This window comes from Topomyia yanbarensis, chromosome 3 (assembly GCF_030247195.1).
Source record: "Topomyia yanbarensis strain Yona2022 chromosome 3, ASM3024719v1, whole genome shotgun sequence".
Taxonomy (NCBI): domain Eukaryota; kingdom Metazoa; phylum Arthropoda; class Insecta; order Diptera; family Culicidae; genus Topomyia; species Topomyia yanbarensis.
In genome coordinates, this window is record NC_080672.1 from 78545133 (window position 1) to 78567548 (window position 22416).

Below are 22416 nucleotides of genomic sequence, written 5' to 3' on the forward strand. Positions count from 1 at the left end.
TGAGTCGATTGGTATATGAGACTCGGCCCTCTGGGCCTCGGAAAAAGTTTTCAAAGTTTGAGCGAATCCTATACATTTCTTTTGTAAGAAATGTAAAAAGTCTCATTTACGTCTAGAAAATGATAAACATTAGATTTTTTACATTTTTTTTATGATGGGGTAACGCGAATAACTTTTAAATAGGGCATAATCACACGATTAAACTATTTTGGTGGGAAAAACTCCAAATATCTCGAAAACTATCGCATTTCGGTAGATTTTCGTTTAATTTAAAACGATACTTACAATTATATTCTGTAATAAAATTGCAGTTGCGTATGTCATTCAAAATGGAATTTAAAAATATGTATAAAGTTATTGTAAGATAATCTTTTTTACTGATAAGTTCTCCATCATATAATCACATTCAAAATATTTGTTTTCTCTTTAGGTTTTTGTTTCTAAAATATAAAAAATTAGAAAAAAAGGGTTTTTTGCAATTTAAATTTTTAACAAAAATGTTTGTTTTTGTGAAAAATGATACACCATTTTTTTCAGTGTATATTTTTTCGTACAGAAATGTTCATTCCCTGGAACTCGTTCTCAGAAAGTATTGCTGTATAAAATACAGAAATCGATCAAAATTTTTTTGAGATTAATGCACGTAGAAATGTCTACGCCCTTTTTGAAAAATTGCTCTTGTATCAAACTATTGCAATTGTCAGAGAAAACCATAGAGATTCATAAACCGAACACAACTTCAAAGTTATATTCGAATCGACGATGGTCATATTTTATGGTTTCTTATGGAATCCCTCCCCTACATTGTAAAAGAATGGAAACGTAGAGTTATACAAATCTTCGCGCAGCGTTATCACGGAGTGGTGCAAATGAACTTTTATGGCACCAAATGTAACTGAGGTTTCAAACTACTAATTAAGACGTTTGACCTGTAAATTTTTTCACATCTATCCACCTAAAAGGGCGATTTGCTTTGGTAGGTCCGAATAACCCCGGGTCCTCCGAATATTGTAATGCTTAACAAAATTAATAAATGAGTAACTAAATAAATAAAAACAATCAAATCTGTCATAATGAGCAATTAGCTCAAAGAGTACCAGATGCTATCGTGAGCCAGTCATTTCTCCATACCTCTTTCATTGCCTTCCCAGATCGCGCAACCGATCAAAACAAATCGTTCACGATCTCTCTGAAAATAGTGTATACTCGCCCCTTACCATAAAATCACCGCATATTCATCCTTGTGCAAAAATTAGCTCACCCTAATCACGAACAATCCCCGGCGTTACCGAAATGGTGAACGGCTTTCAAAATGCTCACCTAGCCGATATCTTGGCACAGTCAGCATCGTTGGTGACAACAATCCTCGCATCCCCAACAGGCGACAAACTATAATAGATGAGCTTCGCAATTCTTTTACTCCTTCTCCGTACTGCAAGAACCAATTTTATATTCAACTTGACTGACAACCAGTCGGTGCAATTGTTGTAGCTTCAACGTCAAATTTAGAAATAATCGTAAATTAAATTAGGATAAAACCGAACGGGACAGCAATGATAGACATCAACATTCATGGGTAGCTAATTGTTGGTGGCGGATTTGGTTACGGACGAGGCTGTCCACTTGGAAATAGATAGATTCGCTTTCAATAGGGGATCTTACATGGTTCGGAGAGTTATTTAATATTGTCAGTATGAAGGTTCTTTAACAAAATTATTTTTCGAGTTTGGAGCCTTTCGTTAAGGGAGTGCAATCGCAATACTTTTAAAATATGATGAAGGAAACTATTTGTGTTTGAATTTGAACAAACTAAAACAGGAATGAAATCACAATTGAATGGAGAAGATTCGCAAATAGTTGCCTCAATTTCATTTTTTTAAACATTTTGTTGAAAATTTTCATATTTAGTAAGAGGTTTTGATAACTTCTACAGCAGTTTAAACAAATAGCAAATAACTTAACAAAATCAATCGATTTCACATCAGCCTATTCGATTCCCAGCATAAACAAATAAGGTCCAACGTCGCCTATCGCGATCTTGAAGGCTGTATTTCAGAGTCACTGTCGCAACCATACTGGAGGCTAGCTTGCTAAGCTTGGTGGATGTACCTGTGGATTGTGGACTAAATAGCAGCACACTCTCCGGTCTACCTATAGCAGAAGGTTAGGCGCGTCCTCCTCTCAACCACCAGACGACAATCGCGGGACAAACACGACATCTTGCCTCTCGGAGGACTCATTGATATTGAAATTGAAAGCGTAATGGGCTCATTTAGTCGGGAGGTTGGACATGAAAATAAGGCACGAAAATCGGTTCGCGCTGACGAAGATAAGCACACAAACGAACCATAAATATAGCAAGTTATTTTACTACCTCAAGAATCGGTATTGGTGGCTGATGCGCTTTTTGGTGGATTGCATATGATACTGCATTGATTTGTTTCGAGATATTTTCCCACTTTTCGTGCCGTTGATCGGGTTTTCGTCACCAGCTCGGTGACGGTTGATATGCTGAGTGTCGATATCAAATGGGAATGGGACAGGGATGCTTGCAGTTCGGGTGAAGAATGAGTTGCGGGAGGGAATCGTTCTGGGTGGAATTTTCGTAATAATTGTTTCGTTGCGGGTGGGATCTACAGCTGTCCGATGTTGGTTCAAGCATGACAAGATGCTGTGGTTTGTTGAATTCGTTGCGGTCTTTTGTATAAAAATGGTGGAACAGATTTTGTTGGATATCAGATATCGGATCTCGTTTCGAGCAGGAAGATCCAGCTGGACTGATCGTTCCTCTCCACCAGCTCTAGTGATTATTAGTGTAAGGTGTTGTGTAGTTTTAATAAAATAATAGGCTACATTTCCTACATGGATGTGGCATTATTCACGTGTTTCCGTTTAACTTGGACTGTTGAGGTACTCTAAATGAGAGTGAACTAAGAATCGGAACTGTGACTGAAGAAAAGCCCAAGAACTGCACGCCAGTTCGGTGATCGTTAAGCGATGCAACGCCCTGCGAAAAGGATTAAATTATTAAAGGTAATTTCGAAAATTAATAGGTTTCACTAATAGAAGAAATAGTTGTGCGCTTGATTTTTGGTGTTTAAAGGTTTACATACCTTTTTGCGAGCAAAATGTCAAGAAGTTTGAATTTACATAAAGGCATAAAGCAATGATTTCATTACATCAAACTTATAGTATCTTTGTCACAAATTTTTCAATGAAATAAATAAGCATAAGTTTTTAAAAATATGGTTTTTCTCTGAAACCCTTTCCCCACCCGAAGTTTGCGGTGATCACGATTAAAGACCAATAGTTCAATAAAAATCCCAAAACTCAAAAAATTCCTTTAGTATATGAATATTTCTCTAACCTTAACGATTAGTTGAATAAATTTTTTTTTTTCTGCATTCGGGAACATTTTTCCTAAAAAAATCACTGCTTTCAGCTCTAAAAATTGTATTAAAAGATTCTCATCCACGAAACAAAAATTTATGCATAAAAAAGGAATCGTTAAGGTATGAGAAAAATTAATTACAATCAATTGAAAAAAGAATTGAAGAAATCGGTTGAGTAGTTTCTTGGCAATCGTGATCACGGAAAAGCCATTTTTGGGAAAACGACATTTCGAGATAATCGAGTTTAAAATTTCAAGTTACCACAGATCTTGATAGACGAAGCGCGTTTGGAAACGCTGTAACTTTTGATCTATTTCTCGGATCTTTATAAAAATTTGGGAAAAAATTTGTTGTACTTTCAGATAAAATAATAAAAAAAATTGAATTTTTTCCCAAAATTTGCCTTATGCTGAAAACGCTTTAATTGAAGCTTCAATGCCAGCATTAGTACAGGCATTGGACAATTCAATAGACGTTTCGTTTGAGTGCTCCATATTCTACACGTAAATTAGCGAGAATTACAATCACAGTTTATGCATTGGACAGATAGTTGATCTCACTGAATTTATGTCATACATATTACAGTGTAACTACAACTGATATTGAGTAGTACTGAAAACCCCAATAAACATTTTCAATGATCAATGAGACTAAACGAATATTTATTTGTGAAAAAATACGACTTGTAATTTCAAGAATGTTCGTGTCTCAAAAGCAATCCAGGGACACTTTCAATGGCCACTGGCTTTTAGATGAATTTAAATAATTATTCTGTAAGTTTGAACCATTCCTTTGTCATGGTATTTTTTTGTATAGGATTCATATATCCATATCTCCAGAACGAGAATTCCGAACGAAGCAATTCTCAAGTGATAAGAATGGGTGGATGTACGGCTTTTGTGCCTTCGACAATATTATAATTACCAACATAACCTAGACACTTGACACTATTTGGTTTACAGTTCAATGGAAATGAATACTATTTACAGGTGGCCTTATCTCAGTTTACTATTTCCAATTACGCGTTAAAATACTGGACCTGAAAATTCTATTCTGTACAAAAATCATTTTTCAGATATCTGTGACAAAAAAGACATCTTTTAATTCCAAAACAAATTCCCGATTTCTAAATTTCCTGATGACTAATTAAGGATCATCAATAAAGTAGACACACCAGATAATTCTAAAAATTCCGCCAAGAAAAGAAGTACGAAAACGTGCTCTTTGCAATGGGATATTCACAAACATTTCAGAATATTCTGAAACAATGGAATTCGTTTTATTCATTTACTACATTTAACTAACTTTTTAAATTTTATTCTATATACTCATTTTTTCCAGATCATTCATTTCATGGATTATATTCGTTTTGTTTATTTTTTTCATTTTAAATATTTGACTTTCATTTCAATGATGTTTTCGATTTAGCATTCTTTTGATTTATTTTGTTTGTTTAACCTCATTTTATCTATTGTATTCAATTCATTCTTTGTATGCATTCCGATCAGTTTATCATCTCATGCATCTTATTTGTATCATTCATTTAATTTATTTTATTGACTTTTTTCGTGTCATGCTATTTTATATTATTCATCGGGTTCACATATTTTATTTATTTTAATAATCCGACTAATTTTGTTTAGTCATTCATTTTATTCCTTTCATCTAGAACAATATTTAGACAGAATTTAATTTGTTCTATTATTTCTATTAGTTTGAACATCATTGATTTTTTTCATTTAAATTATTTTATTGTTTAAAAGCAAACAAAACGAAAAAAATGATAAAATATACAGAAAGAAAACATTGTTATTCATTTACTTCATTATATTTTATTCATTCTATTCATTTTATTGATTTTATAAACCCTCTACATACCCTGTTATTTATGAACAGCCACGTTTTCAAACAGCTATAACTTTGGGGTTAGACAAGATTTTCTTGCAAAAAAGTAAAACTAACTGTGACTATCACCGTTTATTTGAGCGCTAAAAGTTACTAGAAATATCCGTAGAGCTGAAGTTATTGCAATTGTTCTGATCGGATTTCACTAGAGCAGTGCTGCCAGAGACATTTTTAGTTATCGCTGAAAAATTATATTTTGATATATCTTCGTTGTCTTCAAATATTGTTGAAAACTGATAAATGTTATCAATGTAGACTGCTTTGGCAATCTCTTCTGCCAAATCTAATAATTGAAATCTTTGCATGGGATGTGTAGTTAGGATCGGTATGTAAAAATTGAGCAGCTTTTCACACTGCTAGATAAGCATCTATCTTGATCAAAACAGGTTTTTCGTGTATCTTTACTCTAACACTTTTAAGAAAAACGGTTTTGGAACCATATATGTGCTAGCAAAATATTAGGTATAAAAGGGTTAATTTTATCCATATTATTCATATTATTTATCTTATTAATTCATTTTTCTTGTTTTATTCATATTATTTATTTCATTTATTTTAATCATTTTGTTAAATTGTTAATTTTTCCTAGTTTATAAAATTTATTCAGTTTCTTCATTTTATGAATTCGGTTCAGTCAGTTCTTTTTGTTATTGGATGACAGTTTGTTAGCTTGAAAACAATTTAATTTACTCTGATTTCATAACTTTTCAAATAGTGTCTAATTTTCGTTTGAGCTAATTGCATTTAATAAATTAATAAATAATTTGATTTATATTAATCATTCCATCCATTTTACGAACATTTTTTTTTATTTTTTTGCTTCATAATTATTTAAAATTTTGATTTGTTTCATTATTTTTCTTTAATTCATTCAGTTTATTCGAAGTTGTTACGGCTTATCTTGCCGGTCCTAGCGAAATCCCTCGATAATGACAGACGGGCAAGAGAAAGGCTTACGATCTGTCAAGTACGATCGAAGTAGGAAAATCTTTATCATCGCAGTCAGTAGAACGAGGCAGTTAATAAAAATTAATTAATCTAAAATTGCATATTGGATTTATATTGAATTTATAAATCACTGCAGTGAGTACAACTAAAACTTATACCTAACTTATAACTATAAAGTTCATATATTGCAGCTATATATATTTATATTTCTTAAATCCAAACCTATTGTTGGAACGTGCATGTGCTTATTTTGAGGTTACTTATAATGTAAGTGATACAAACTATCTAATGGGAAACACAATTAAAATATACGTTTAGCTTTTAGTTACATTCACACGGGACATTCACTGTGTGTTTTCGCTGAAAAGACGCCGAAATAAGTACGACCAACAGAAGTGTTATCCGTGCAGGACTCGAAACTGTGCTTATCTCACATCTAGTTGCATGCCAATTTTTTTGTGTGTTAGGTAAACTAATGAATAGTACAACAGTGATATATTTAAGAAATGTTTCATCTCACTGATAGGTGGATTAAATCGGGTTTTTTTAATAGCCCGTCTCTTACCCCCACACCAAAAAGCTCACAAACTGAGGCCCCTGGTAGTGGACACATCAGTTCTCAGCGTACAAAAAAGGTCAGCACAACAAAACAAAGTTACGAATCGCGGAAACGCTGAGAACAAAAAAAAACAATGCGAGATCAACAAAACACATAATTTAACAACAAGTAACTACGGCGAGTACCCAGCGGAAAAAAATCCTGTTAAGGGTCCCATCGTAGCTTTGTAGGAAGTTTACAATAATTTAAATTTATTTATTACTTTTTGTTAGAAAAAATGCATTTATAAATTATTTTATAAAAAAAATGTTAATCAATTATTAAGGGGTTATATATGTTGAGGTCGGCCAAAAAAATCGATTTTTTTATTCTTCTATCGTAAAGCTCAGGTTTTTAAGAATGTAACCTCAAATTTTTATAGAGATCGAGGCAGTGGATGCTACGTTATGGCGTTTTTCAACTTGCTCCCTTATGGAGGTGTTGCTTTTACTTGAAACTTTAAACGCGATTATCTCGAAATCATGTTTCCAAAAAGCGTCTTTGCGGTGACTATGATTGCCGGAAAAGTTTTCAACCGATCTCAAAACTTTTTTTTTTACTTGTTCGTAATTTAACTGCCGTGTCCTTGAACGTTTCCATTTTTTCGTCAAAATTTTCATATTATTGTTATGAATTTTTTAATATTTTTTTTTTTCAGGTGAAAATAGTGATTTTTTTTCGTTTCCGAAAAGAAAAAAAAAATTTTATCGATCGTTCAAGGACACCACAGGTACATATACTAATGATTTTTTTTAGTTTGATGGTATCTGTTGAGCTGTTGCACTGGAATCGTAGTCACGGCAAACCTCTTTAAAAAAAGGCGTTTTGCGAAAATTGCTATAGCTTCGACAATTATTAATATTTTTTTAACTTTCTCAAGTCGATTTTGCAAATTGAACATTTTACTACGATAAACGTATCACAAGTATTTCATAAATATATGGCTACATACCTTTATAAAAATTCAAACTTTTCCCTTTTTCCCGCATCGCAACATATACAACCCCTTAATAAAGAAATAAGCTCGATTGGTAGTGAACGAAGTTTAAATTAAAAATTCTTCTATTTTGTTTTTAAAAATTAGTGTCAATTTTGCTTGGAAACGAGTGCGACAAGTACTTTGCATTAAATCAGTAAGGAAGCTGGTTGAAAAAAAATACCCAGTCGGTGCCAGCCTACAGATTAAATGTCATCACGGGGAAGCATGAGATAGGAGCTTGTGAACACTGAGAAGTATTCACCATTTTACGACCAACCTTCGAAGTTGATAGTTTCGAAATTATGTGATGTTGACCCTAAGAAAAGTTGTCGAACAAAAAAGTGTATATTTTTTGATTTTACAACATTCATTCTTTTTCAATAATTCGATTCTTTTAATCGATTCGTGATTCACATGCCCAGCTCTTGCAAGAGCCAAGCTGCTTGCGTACAAATCCGTCGCATAAGTACGAATCCATACGACGAAATCTCATGATACGTGCGTTTTAAGAGTATTCAATGGTCAATTTTAAATATTTCGAAAAGATTTTGAAGCGTCGTTTCAGGAGTTCTGAAATGCACACCGGGAGGTTGATTTTAGGTACAGCAAGATATGTCCCGCTGTGTGGGAAATTGAAAATATACAAAAAGTGGATTTTTATTTATTTATTAACAGATTAAGGCCGAAGTGGCCTGTGCCGTATACAAAAGATTCCTCCATTCCACTCGGTCCATGGCCGCGCGTCGCCAGCCACGCAGTCTGCGAAGGGTCCGCAAATCGTCTTCCACCTGGTCGATCCATCGTGCTCGCTGCGCGCCAGGTCTTCTTGTACCGGTCGGATTGCAATTGAGAACCGTTTTCACCGGGCTATTGTCCGACATTCTGGCTACGTGCCCGGCCCACCGTAGTCGTCCGATTTTCGCGGTATGACAGATGGGCGGCTCCCCCAACAGCTGATGCAACTCATGGTTCATTCGCCGTCTCCATGTGCCGTCTTCCATCTGCACTCCACCTTAGATGGTACGCAGCACTTTCCGTTCGAAGACACCAAGTGCGCGTTGGTCCTCCACGAGCATGGTACAGGTCTCGTGCCCGTAGAGAACTACCGGTCTAATCAGCGTCTTGTAGATGGTCAACTTCGTACGACGGCGAACTCTGTTCGACCGAAGTGTCTTGCGAAGGCCAAAGTAAGCACGATTTCCTGCCACGATGCGTCTACGAATCTCTCTGCTGGTATCATTGTCGGCGGTCACCAGTGAGCCCAAGTACACGAACTCTTCAACCACCTCGATTTCGTCGCCACCGATGCAAACTCGAAGCGGGCGGTTCTCATTCTCTTCTCGTGAACCTCTTCCTATCATGTACTTTGTCTTCGACATGTTGATGGCAAGTCCGACGCGCTTGGCTTCTCTTTTCAGTCTGATGTAGGCTTCCTCCATCTTCTCAAAGTTTCGTGCAATAATATCAACGTCATCGGCGAAGCCAAGTAGCTGAACGGACTTTGTGAAAATCGTACCACTCGTGTCGATCCCTGCTCTTCTTATTACACCTTCCAGCGCGATGTTGAATAACAGACACGAGAGACCATCACCTTGCCGTAACCATCTGCGTGATACGAGGGGACTCGAGAGCGTCCCTGAGACACGTACTACGCACATCACCCGATCCATCGTCGCCTTCACTAATCGCGTCAGTTTGTCCGGGAATCCGTACTCGTGCATAATCTGCCATAGCTGATCTCGATCGATAGTGTCGTATGCGGCTTTGAAGTCGATGAACAAATGATGTGTGGGCACATTGTACTCGCGGCATTTCTGCAGTACTTGACGAAGAGCGAACACCTGGTCCGTGGTAGATCGTTCGCTCATAAAACCCGCCTGGTACTGCCCCACGAACTCTCTTGCAATTGGTGATAGTCGACGGCATAGTATTTGGGAGAGTACCTTGTAGGCGGCGTTCAGCAGGGTGATTGCTCGGTAATTACAGCAATCCAGCTTGTCGCCCTTTTTGTAGATAGGACACACGACACCTTCCATCCACTCTTCCGGTAAAATCTCCTCCTCCCAAATCTTGGTAATCACCCAGTGCAGCGCTTTAGCCAGTGGCTCGCCACCGTGTTTTAGTAGCTCGCTTGGTATTTGGTCAACCCCAGCGGCTTTATTATTTTTGAGCCGGCTAATCTCCTCCTGGATTTCTTGGAGATCCGGAGCCGGTAGTGTAATGTCTTCCGCGCGTGCTCCCAGGTGCGTTACCGTGCCATCCTCGTCGTCTGCTGCATCGCCGTTCAGGTGTTCTTCGTAGTACTGCCGCCACCTCTGGATCACCTCACACTGGTCCGTGAGAAGATTCCCGTTTGTATCTCTGCACATGTCGGCCTGTGGTACGTGGCCCCTGCGCGAGCGGTTCAACTTCTCGTAGAATTTCCGTGTGTCTTTAGCGCGGTACAGCTGCTCCATCGCTTCGCGATCTCGGTCTTCCTGCTGGCGCTTTTTGGTCCGGAAAACCGAGTTCTGCCTGTTCCGTGCCTGTTTATATCGCGCCTCGTTCGCCCTCGTGCGGTGTTGCAGCATTCTCGCCCATGCTGCATTCTTCTCTTCGACTAACTGCTCGCATTCGCCGTCGTACCAGTCGCTTCTTCGGTCCGGGCCCACCGTACCTAGTACAGTGGCTGCGGTGCTACCTATGGCGGATCGGATATCTCTCCAGCCATCTTTAAGGGCAACTGCGCCTAGCTGCTCTTCCGTTGGTAGTGCCACTTCCAACTGCTGCGCGTATTCTTGAGCCACTCTGCCATCTTGTAGCCGCTCGATGTTTAGCCGCGGCGTTCGGCTTCGACGAGAGCTATGCACTGTCGAATGTTTTGAGCGCAAGCATACTGCAACCAGGTGGTGGTCCGAATCTATATTCGCACTGCGATAAGTGCGGACGTTTGTGATGTCCGAGAAGAATCTACCGTCGATTAGAACGTGGTCGATTTGATTTTTTGTTACTTGGTCCGGTGATCTCCAGGTGACTTTGTGGATATCTTTGCGAGGGAAGAAGGTGCTTCGGATTACCATTCCACGGGAGGCTGCGAAGTTCACACATCGGTGGCCGTTGTCATTTGATACGGAATGCAGGCTGTTAGGCCCGATCACCGGGCTGTACATTGCCTCCCTTCCTACCTGAGCGTTCATGTCGCCGATGACGATTTTCACGTCTCGCAGAGGGCAACCGTCGTATGTCTGCTCCAGCTGCATGAAGAACGCTTCTTTCTCGTCGTCGGGTCTCCCTTCGTGTGGGCAGTGCACGTTGATGATGCTGTAGTTGAAGAAACGGCCTTTGATCCTCAACTTGCACATCCTTGTGTTGATCGGCTGCCACCCGATCACACGTTGGCGCATCTTGCCCAGCACTATGAAGCCTGTTCCCAGCTCGTTGGTTGTACCACAGCTCTGGTAGAAGGTAGCCGCTCGATGCCCGCTTTTCCACACCTTCTGTCCCGTCCAGGAAAGTTCCTGCAGTGCCACGATATCGAAGTTGCGGAGGTGTAGCTCGTCGTAGATTATCCTGTCACATCATGCGAAGCCGAGCGATCTGCAGTTCCATGTTCCGAGTTTCCAATCGTGATCCTTTATTCGTCGCCTGGGTCGTTGCCGATTGTTCTGGGTTGTATTCTCTTCTGTATTGTTCGTTATGTGGGTTTTTTAAGGGGCGGCTTATAGGGCCTACGCCAACCACCTGTCTCGCCGGTGGGCCATCGTGCCAGGACTGCTTAAGGTCCCACCTGGACACCAGGCAGGTTTACACCTTCCGAAGAAGGGATGCAAATGCGAATTAATTAATAGCTATCTGTATCCGATTTCTTCCGTTGCACGGTGTGGTACATTAAGGAACATGCAAATATTTTAAACCCTCAAAAGAGCAAGCCAAAATTGTGGCTTCAAGAAGCACCGCTTTTAAGTCCCAATGAAATCGATAGCTTCTTTTTGGTCGTTTTATCAGTGAGAGAATCGACAACCCGATAATGCTCGATCATTTGTAATTTCTAATTACAAGGTCATTGAAACTAGAGAACTGTTATTAGCCGAGCCTCTGAGACCCCTTGCCTTTTTGAGGATTAAAAAGAACATAATATAATAACTGTTCGGCGGATTTAGCAATTTTGGTTTACAATTTTTTTTCAACATTCGAAATGATGAAGCAATGCATCTTAAGCTATATTCAGATGAATTACGTTTTTTAAGCGGCCTTTACACGTTCAATATTTTTGTGAATACACAGTATTGACGCTATTGTTACAATCCCATTTGAAATCCACATCGTCAATACAACTTTTTGTAATTACACGTTCAATATTTTTGTCAATACGCTCTAGTATTGACAAAAATATTGAACGCGTAAGGGTCGCTTAATACTTTGGAAATTAAATTGACAGTTCTTGTGTTGAATAATTGCCAGAATCCAAGAAGTCCTTCAGATCTTAACATATTATTCAGAATAAATTTTTTGTACTCTTTAACCGCGATACATGCTAAACGTCTATAAAGTTTTATAAACCATGAAAATATTACGATTTTCCTTTAAGCAAAACTATTAAACACCAAATTTTCTTCAATAAACTGGTTGATAACATTGTTAGTGTAGGGGAAACTTTCAACAAAGTAATAGAAGTGAAGTAGATGTTTGCGAAGCTCGATAGTTTCACTCGTAGAGACAATGTTTTTCAATTTAAACTGATTAGAAATAAGCAAAGTATAAAAGCTCCAACAACGTTCTTCATACCATACGTTGTACAATCTTAAAACTTACGCAATAATGAAGAATGCTTCGAAACGATGAAATCCAGTTCATACAATTCTCAATTAATTTATATAGTGCTTAAAAAGTCATAATCAGATAACTGAAAAGCAACATAAAAACTGTATAATACATGTTCAACCCGGTTCACTATCATCATAAACCTCGCAAGCCCACAAAATAAAGGATGCTCCAAACAACTCCATAGACTCATTTGCTATATTTGTTATTGCACTCCATTCTCTTATAAAAATGAACCCATAAAAGCATAACGTAAGGCGATTCAATGCACAACAGTACAACTATGTTAACCACTCTCTTAAAATCCACACTCACCCCACAACCCAACAGCTCTACTGCTGTCTGTTCCTGCTAGCTGCTATTTTAGTGGCAAACGCTAAACCGGAGGCTCCACTCAATTCCTATCTACCACCGGGGCATAGTCATGGAAATAACAATAACGGGTTTCACGACGATCGCCACAGCCACGGCGATGATCGCCACCACAACAACGGAGATCATGGCGACAACGATCTAGTGCCACCTTCGTCCAGTTATGGTACACCAGATAGCAGCTATGGACCACCGCATCATCAGTCGGGCTTTCGACCGGATCATCATGAACATCACGAGCACCACGAGGATCATACCGATTCGTATGACGATGTGAGATCGAATATTGTTCAGTTTAGTAGGAAATTAATCTCTTTTGATCGTTATTATTGCAGGAACCGGCAAAATATGAATTCACCTATGAGGTCGACGACGAGGATGCGGATCTTTCCTTCGGACACGAAGAAATGAGAGATGGAGATTACACCACCGGGAAGTACAACGTATTACTTCCCGATGGTAGGCGACAGGTAAGGTGATACAGCTTAAAGCAGACGGGAAGTGAAACGATTTTCCCTTCTAATTTCTGATCTTAGATCGTGGAGTACGAAGCTGACAAGAAAGGATATCGGCCAAAGATTACCTACGAGGGCGGCGATGAGCACCCGCATCACCACGATCACCCACATTTGCATAAACATCACCAGGGATATCCACACGAGACGCCTCATAACCAGCTGGGATACCCGGAGAGTGGACATCATCACCAGGAGGAGGAACATGCTCGCGAAGGCGGACACAGCCGGGCAGATCACGGCATTCATGATGGTGGCCATAATGGTTACGACAGCAATGGCCATGAGCATCATGGCCACCATGGAAATGGCTACTCGAATGGGAACGGAAATGGTCATCACCGTCGGCGGCACTCCAGTGATGGCCACGGAAGCAATGGTCACGATCCTAACGGAAATGGGCACAATCATGGACATAACCATCACGGTGGTGGGAGTGGAAATGCGAACGGAAATGGCAATGGAAACGGTGGTCATCACCATGGAGCAGGACATCGTCACAATGGATATCATTAGTATTTAGGGAGAACCGGAGAACGGAACACGACCACAGCACGCACCAATGACCGAGGCTCAACTCAAGTTGAACGAATGCATTTAATCCCCGTGTAGTACAAATTAGCGATACTTATTTATTTATAGACATGCTATTAACAATGCTATTAACAGGTACTTAAATCGGTCCAATTGCCGATTAAGTATCACTTCGTGGACCATTAATCAACTTATATATCCTATACAAGTGTTATTTAAGTAGATAGCAACAATACGCTCAAGCCAGTAAGCTAAAAAACTAATGAAGCAATAAAGCACCACACCAGCAAGGCAATCATCGAAACAAAAAATCCACTGGTCCCCGTGGCCAATACGCTGGATTCGATGGTTCAAAAAATGATCACAAAATCAAGCGGCTTTTTTATTTGTCCCATCTTCATTACACCTTCGGACCTATCAACGCACGAGCGAGCCGAGGCACGATGTTATCAGGGCCAATCGCGGATGCCGCTTCCCCACTTGATGCGGATGCTCGTGTCGGCTAGCAGAGGAAATCAAGGGGCGTTTTTATGGTTAATTGATCGATTGTTTGCATGCTTGTACCCTGTTTGTTGTAGTATTTCACACTCCACGTTAGAATGTTTGTTCAAAGTAAATTACTAATTAAATTGTGTGCTCATCTGTGAACGGTTAAGGATCTACTTGGTTGATGGGTGATCGGCAGAAAATCGATGTCGACTGTTGCTTGAAATATGGATAAATTATCAAATATCGTTTCATGTGATTAAAGATATATTTGAGAGAGTAATTTGAGGTAGCTGGATGCAAGATCGGCATGTCTTAGAATCAGAAGAGCAATGGTGTGAGACACAATTTTGATCCGGAAGCAACATATTTTGATTAGACTATTACATCCTGCTGCAACGTGGTAATTTCTGTATGGCAGTAGGAAAGTTAGCTGCGGGTAGAGAATTAGTAATCTTCCCCTACTAGGACAATCTGGGCGGCGAAATACAGATTGACTAATTTACTAATTTGTGTACCATTCAGCACCGTAACTTCTTGAGCCCTTTGACTCTCTACCCGGTACCATTTAGCACCGCAACTCGTTTCAGCCCTTTGGCTTCCTTCTTGTGCCATTTAGTATAACTTCAGCGACCCGCGACTGGTGGTGTCTCGTCGCGGTCTACTCAATCCAGTCCCCGGCGGTGAATCTAGCTTACGCCGGCGAAGAGTTTCCCGAGGAAGTTCTCCTCATACCGATTCTACTTTGGTCGTAGCACCACAACTTCTTGAGCCCTTTGGTTCCTTGTCTGGTGCCATTTACTACCACAACTCCATTAGGCCGTTTGGTTCTCCTCTCGTTCCATTTCGCTCAACTTCCCCGATGAGCCATTCAGCTCCCGATTTCTAGTCCCCGACGATGGATCTGGCCTACTCCGACGGATTCCCCGGTGAGAGAGGTTCTTCCGAAGCCGAGTGGTACACTTCTCCCGATACCGATGTTCGTTTCCGTGAGCCATTTAGCTCCCCGCTTCGTCCCGATCTACTCGATCCAATCGCCGGTGGTTGACTTAGCCTACTAAGCGGGCCAGCCAGTAAGCGCTGAGGTCCATCCAGCGATTCCGGGTGGAGCGGCTCCCCAGCGACCCGCTCTTAGCTATTCGACGCGGTCTACTCGGTCTAATCCCTGGCGGCTGATCTAGCCTACTCACGAACTATCCAGTAGGGTGTCAAGCTCGGTCCGGCGATTTCGGTGAAGCCTGACGTTCCGGTACTACGTCGCGTACTAGATTGATAAGATTGATATATATTGTCTTCGAATTAATAATTTTCGTACAGACTGAAATACTATACTAACTTAAACCTATTTTCAATTTGAACATTTCTCTACTTAAATTAAAGTCAAAATGATGAAAAACGCTATTGAAGAACTGACAGCAAACATCTACCGGGTTATTCTGGCCGTACTGCGTGCGATGAGTAGAGCGCCGAAAGCAGTCCATTCTCCGCAGAGACCTACCAGGAACGTTGAAATCCAGCTTAGCGAGAAGCAGAGGGCCGTCGATGTTGTCAGCGAGAAGATCGAACACAAAAAGTCGCTGCAGAAAAACTCTCCTGTTTCGTAGCGTAGGCAGATTGATAAGAGTACAACGATGCTCATACGGTGGTAGTTCAAGTCGATTTTGGCAGGAAAGCCTTCGAAGGGCATACCGGACGAAGCTCTTTTGCACCCGTTCTATGCGATTAATGTGTATGGTGTGATACGGGACCCAAACGATAACTCAATACTCTAAAATGCTGCGTACCAGACTGATGTACAGTGCCTTCAGGCAGTAGACGTCGTTGAAATGTTGGGTGTTTCGTTTGATGAGTCCTAGTACTGCATAGGCTTTATCAGTTACTGCATTGAAGTGTTCGATGAAACGTACGTCGTACGTACGTCGCGTACTACTCAACTGGTCCGCGGCGATGGACCTAGTCTACACTGTCGGAGATTCCCCCGAATTCCGATTTGTGGTTTCCCGGCGCCGTTCTAGCCAATGGCGCAACTTTAGTGGTCCCTTCGCCACTTGCTCCGTAGCTCGGAGAGTGTACTCGTAACCAGCGTTGCTGCACTGCTTTTCGGTTGCTTATCAAAACCATCTAGGTTTTTTGGTGAGATAACGTCAGCTTCTTCTCACGCATCCAGTCTTCTACAACATCTAACGCATCCGTTGCGAGTACATCTACTTCCTCTAGTAGTTCGCCGATCACTAGGAGCACCACGTCGTCCGCAAAACCGACAATCTTCACGCCCCTGGGGAGGCTCAGCTTCAACACTGCGTCGTACATAGCATTCCAAAGAGTTGGGCCGAGTATGGAACCCTGTGGAACGCCCGCTGTTACGGTTACACTTCTTTTTCCGGCGCCAGTTTTGTAGATCAGTTGCTGGTTCTGGAAGCAGCTCCTCAAAATCCTACAGTGGTAGTCGGGAACACTCAGTGTGTGCAGCTCATCGGCGATTTCGGCCCAACTAGCGCTGCTGAAGGCGTTTTTTACGTCCAGTGTAACCACTCCGCAGTAGTGGTTACCTCTTCTATTTTGTTTCTGCGCAGCCTCCATAGTTTCTACGACCGTTGTGCTGTGTCGCAGTGGTTGAGATTGATTTGCGTTACCTCCACTGTGACTTCGTTGCAGTCGCCTGTTTCAAGGCCGGATATCATGGGTCTCATGTAACGTGGTTGTTACCTTCTTCGGTTGCGCAGATCAGACATCTCGGAGCCTGCCGGCAGTCTTTTGCCATGTGGCCTTCTTCCCACACCTTCTGCATAATTTGCTCCTGTCAGGCCCACTGCAGTTTCTCGCCAGGTGGCCGAATTCTTGATACTTGAAGCACACTTCCGGTCGCTGAGAGACGCTCAATGGACATACCGGCCAGCCAACTTTGATCTTCCCAATTTTAAGTGCCTTGTTCGCTGCTTCGACTGGAAACCTAACTAAAGCCGCTTGCGTTCCGAAAGGTACCTTCCTCATTCGGGTCACCATCTGCACTTCTCCAAGTTCGCACTGTTTTTCCAGAGCTTCTCTTAGCTCTTCTTCCCAGGATATCTCCTCCAGGTCCTTACATTGGATGGTTACCTCCGGGCACAAGGATCTCACTTTCACCGCTTCACGCATAGCTTTCTCGATAAGCTCTTTATAAGTAGAGCTGTTTGACTTCGGATCGAAGATCACGTTCCCCGTCGATACCGGCTGAAATATGCCCGGGTGAGCTAAAGATAATCATTAAGAATCTCTTCCCGAAGCACAATCCAACTACATGGTCACCGACACCGTACGGCAAAGAAGATGGAGTAAACACAACCGCGTGGCAAGCGACAAACGACGAGCTCAAAGAAGCATCGATACGACTAAAATCAAAGAAAGCCCCCGGTCTGGATGGAATACCAAACGTGGTGTTGAAAGCTCCGATCCTGACATATCCGGACATGTCCAGAATACTACTGTAAAAGTGTTTAAATGAGTGAAATTTACCCGCAATGTGGAAGGTACAGAAGCTGGTGTTGGTGGCAAAGTCACCGGGCCATCCAGCCTCGTATAGGCCAATGCTGCAGCGCCAGATCCTGAAGAGCTACTTCCAAAGTAGAGTACTGCTGAAGAAATGGAGGTGTCGGTGACGGAGACAATAGACGTGATTGAGAGGTGGATAAACGGGGTCAAGCAGCAAACAGCTCACCACAAGACGGAAGTGTGGTGGGTCAGCAACTGTAAAGCGGTTCAGCGGATACAGATCACCTGCGAAAAGCCGGTCTGTTATCTAGTGTTTCGTCATCGATGCAGCGATATGGGGTTCTAACCTGGGGTGCGGTGGTGAAAACCAAGCGGAATCTCGAAAAGCTCTACAGGACGTTCCGGCTGGTGGTCGTACGATTGCTGACATAATATCTTCGGAGGAACTAGGCGTTGTCGCCGAGATGATCCCCATCTGCATCACCCTGGCGGATGTGGCAGCAGGAATGGGACAATGCGGATAAAGGATCTACCGGCTCATCCCAAACCTGTCGACGTTGGTGAATAGAAAGCACGGAGAGATGACCTTCCACAGCTCCTGTCGAGCCACGGCTGCTTCAAGAAATATCTTCATCGGTTCGGGTACGCAACGTCATTATTGTGCCGGGGGTGCGAGAACGTCGAGGTGACACCGGAGCATGTGGTCTCGAGTGTGCGAGGTTTGAAGCGACGTGCAGGGAGGACCGGGCATCAACGCGGATAATGTAGCCTACAGAATGACAAGCAATGTAAAGACGTGGAATGCAGTCAATTGAATTATGATGTAGATCATGACCGTCTTACAGCCGCGGCGTGATGAACGTCGAGCAACGGCTTCGGGGGATCAATCACCGACAGGGAATTCTCCGCAAGAATAAGCTAGATCCACCGCCGAGGGCTAGTCGTGTAGACTGCAACAGAGCACCGAACATGGGGCGACGAAACGTCGGCGAACCGGAAGCCACGCTCCATCCGAAATTGCCAGACCAACCCCGGCACCTCACCGTTTATTCCGATAGAAATATAGCGAAAACCAAAGAAGAATCGGTATTGGGAGAACTTCTTTTTGCAGGGAACTCTCTGTCAGCGTAAGCTAGATTCACCGCTGGGACTAGACTGATTAGACCGAGGCCAGTTGCGGGTCAACGGGGCACCAGTGAACTGGACGCTCTGCTTACTATAGAAACTTAAAATCTCTTGTGAGTGAACTAGAGCTCCCGGAAAATCTCATATTCAGCATATGATCTGTGTGTCCAATTACCATTTGAATTAGCAGTGTTCCGAATTAAAAATCAAAAGTGTCTAATATATACACAAAAAATATTCATATCCCCCCACCCCCCGAAAAGTTTTCTAACTACGCCACTGGTTGTCCACGATGCTCTCTACCATGTATCTAATTTACGAAACACGAGCGATCTCTGCAATAACGCAACTATACCTATTCTACCCTCATAGCTATTTGACCCTGTTTGATCTTGTTAAATAGGATTTATAATAGATTTATAATAGAACTATTATAAATCCTATTTAACAAGATCTCGATTCACCTCTTAATTGCGTCTAGAAAACATCCTGAATTATGCCTATTTTTTTTTTTTTCATTTCTACAGTGGTGTAATGCTATTCTATTCTATTCAAACCCTTACACAGTCAGTATTGAAAAGCATCTTGAAAAACATTTCCGTTATTCTGTATTGTAGTTCTTTTCAGTAATAACCCTAGAACGTTGCACTGGGGTGCAAATGTACCTCAAGCGTTTGATCGAAATTTTCGCAGGTAAAAATGCAAAAAAAGAAATGTATAATACATCATTTTCTTCGTTTTTTAATTGCAAAAACGGCTGTGTAAGTGAAAGTACGGAATTTATTAGGTCAATGATGCATAAATTAGTTTGAACAAAAATAAGTGAAAAAATTGCGATTTTGACTTTTTTCACAAAAATTTGCGAACTTCGCGAATTTTCAAGCGATTTGAAAAAAAACAAATTCTTCTAAAAGTTGAAAGAATGGTCTAGAAACGGTATAAAATGGAATTTCGTTATTTTTGAAAAAGTGCAATTATTTGGAAGAGTGAAAGTTTAAAAATCGGGTTTTGGAAAATACCACGAAATGGGGTGGAAATTGAAATGAAAAAAATATTTCTGACCAGTAATACATTGGTAATACGCAACGTTACTGTTACAGCAGTTACTGAGCGCAAATTATACTTGCGAGCCATTGTTTTCAAAAACTATAATAAATAAACAATAAAAATCAACAAAAAGAGAACGATTTTTCTTCTGCTTCAAAATTAAATTAAATTAATTGATTAAATTATTAAAAGCGATTATATAATGCTAATTGTGTTTTACCGTAGTAAAACACCCAGCATTTAAACTGGTATTGTCACGAGTCACATTTCCGCTGACAGCACGAAACCTGACGAAACGCTAATGGCTACCGTCCACTGGGGTACAAAGATACCCCACACCAACTTTGACACCTGCTTCCACGAAGGCTATAAGAAAACTGGCTATACCACTTTTTCCCACTCTTACTAAGAATTCTAAATTGAATTATGGTTATGGTCCGATGTCGGTAAATGCCGAATTCTCGTCTTCATATGGCTCCAAAGAAAGCGTGGGGTACATTTGTACCCCAGTGCACCGTTCTAGGGTTAATATTTGAAGTATATTTTCATATGTCGCAAATATTAAAACGGCCAGGCCTACTGTGCAGAGTTGGGTTTGAAGATGTTTCAAAATTTGACGGAAATTAAATTATTCAAATTAAATATTTAATGAATAATTCTATTACCCAATTGTTTTGAATATTAAAAGAGGAAGAAACGAGGACAAACATACCAACTGTTTCAGTTTGAAGGGGATATAATAAATCGTTGGGAGTGATTTGTTGGCTAATAAGGTTAATTTGACTCCTTTGGGATGGGACGGAGGCATTTACACTTTGCCCTGGGTAATAAGCCCAGGTTAAAGCGCCTTTACTCGCTCTCGGATTGTACAGTGGTGTAACCCCTTAAAGTTATTACAGAATATATTTTTTATGTAATAGGTGATGTTACGACTGTCGTTGGCACAGAGGGGTATATTCGGCTTTTCAGTCAATAAATAATATCGAACACTACTTTTTTATAATGTACAGACGTTTCGACCGTTGGTTTCGACCTTCAGTGAAAGAATGCCGAAACCAACGGTCGAAACGTCTGGACATTATAAAAAAGTAGTGTTCGATATTATTTATTGACTGAAAAGCCGAATATACTTCTCCATATGGGGTGGGGGTAGCGTAGTTGGTAAATCGATTACCTTGTACGCAGCGCAGCTGGGTTCGAGTCCCGACCCCGCACATAGGGTTAGAAATTTTTCATAAGATATTTCTCTAACCCGAAGAGGCGAATGACATTAAGGTTAAAACCTCTATAATCGAAATAAAAAAAATCCCTCCATATTTTTATTTTTCAAGTGTTTCGCTGTCAAAGTTGTAGCCAATCAAGTTTGTGGAGTCATAGTTTGTAGAAATGAGAAAGGCACAATTGCACCACTAGATGAATAGGTTTTTTCTGTGTTAAAATCGAAACACATATTGTTGAACAACCGGATTCCAATTTTACAGCTTTAATGCATCGACACACTCCAAAAAGTCAATTCTAAAAATTATTAACTCACTTTCAAAGGTCACAATTCAATTCCGAATTCACTTCAACCACAACCGTGCAAAATATTGTTTACCTTCCGTTGATTAAAAGTAAAATATTACCACCGCAGTACGCTTCTGCCAGTAGTCGACAATGCGAGCCAGCAGGGAGTCTGTCCAAGTCACGGCTGATGCAATTACGGATTGCGGCAAGGTAAGAATGTGAAATTCTAAACTGTTATGATTGGTGCAAAAATGCCAATTTTTCTATATCTTCCAGTGTTACACTGACTCTCGTCTTGATGATTTTTCACACAATAAATCATTGTTGATTAGTGATGGACAGTTGGTTAAATAAATTCGCTTCCAAATATTCAAGGGTTTAACTAATTGATTCGATCCCATCCAAAGGCCATCGGATCGATAGCTGAACCATTATTGCGCATTGATCAAACCACAAACTCCAACTCCACGTCGTCTGATTATGATTTATGCTATGATTAATTTTACTAAACACTAAATTGTTCATTTCACAGCGGCAGGTATTCGCTTCGCTTGAGCGGCATCCCTACACCCGCTGGCAGACGAGTTGAAACTAAAAATCTATTAGTTCAGCTAATAACAACCATCGACAAGAAAAATCGTGGTTATCGCATTGTGCAAAAGCGAACGTTTAAAGCTCTCTGCTGCCGGAGTTTAAGCAACTGAACTGATTGGAACAAGTAGCACCAGTCGTCATCCAGTC

At 40.8% G+C, this 22416-nt stretch overlaps 1 protein-coding gene across 1 annotated transcript in view; it reads left to right on the forward strand.

Moving 5' to 3' along the window:
- The window catches only part of LOC131687018 (uncharacterized), a 111307-nt gene extending 96895 nt beyond the window's left edge, over positions 1–14412 (forward strand). The window contains exons 10-12 of the mRNA XM_058971051.1: positions 12953–13267; positions 13330–13464; positions 13531–14412. Of these exons, the coding sequence (XP_058827034.1) occupies positions 12953–13267; positions 13330–13464; positions 13531–14025 (945 nt within the window). The 3' untranslated portion in view covers positions 14026–14412. The remainder of the gene's footprint in view (positions 1–12952; positions 13268–13329; positions 13465–13530) is intronic.
- Positions 14413–22416: the final 8004 nt, after the last annotated feature.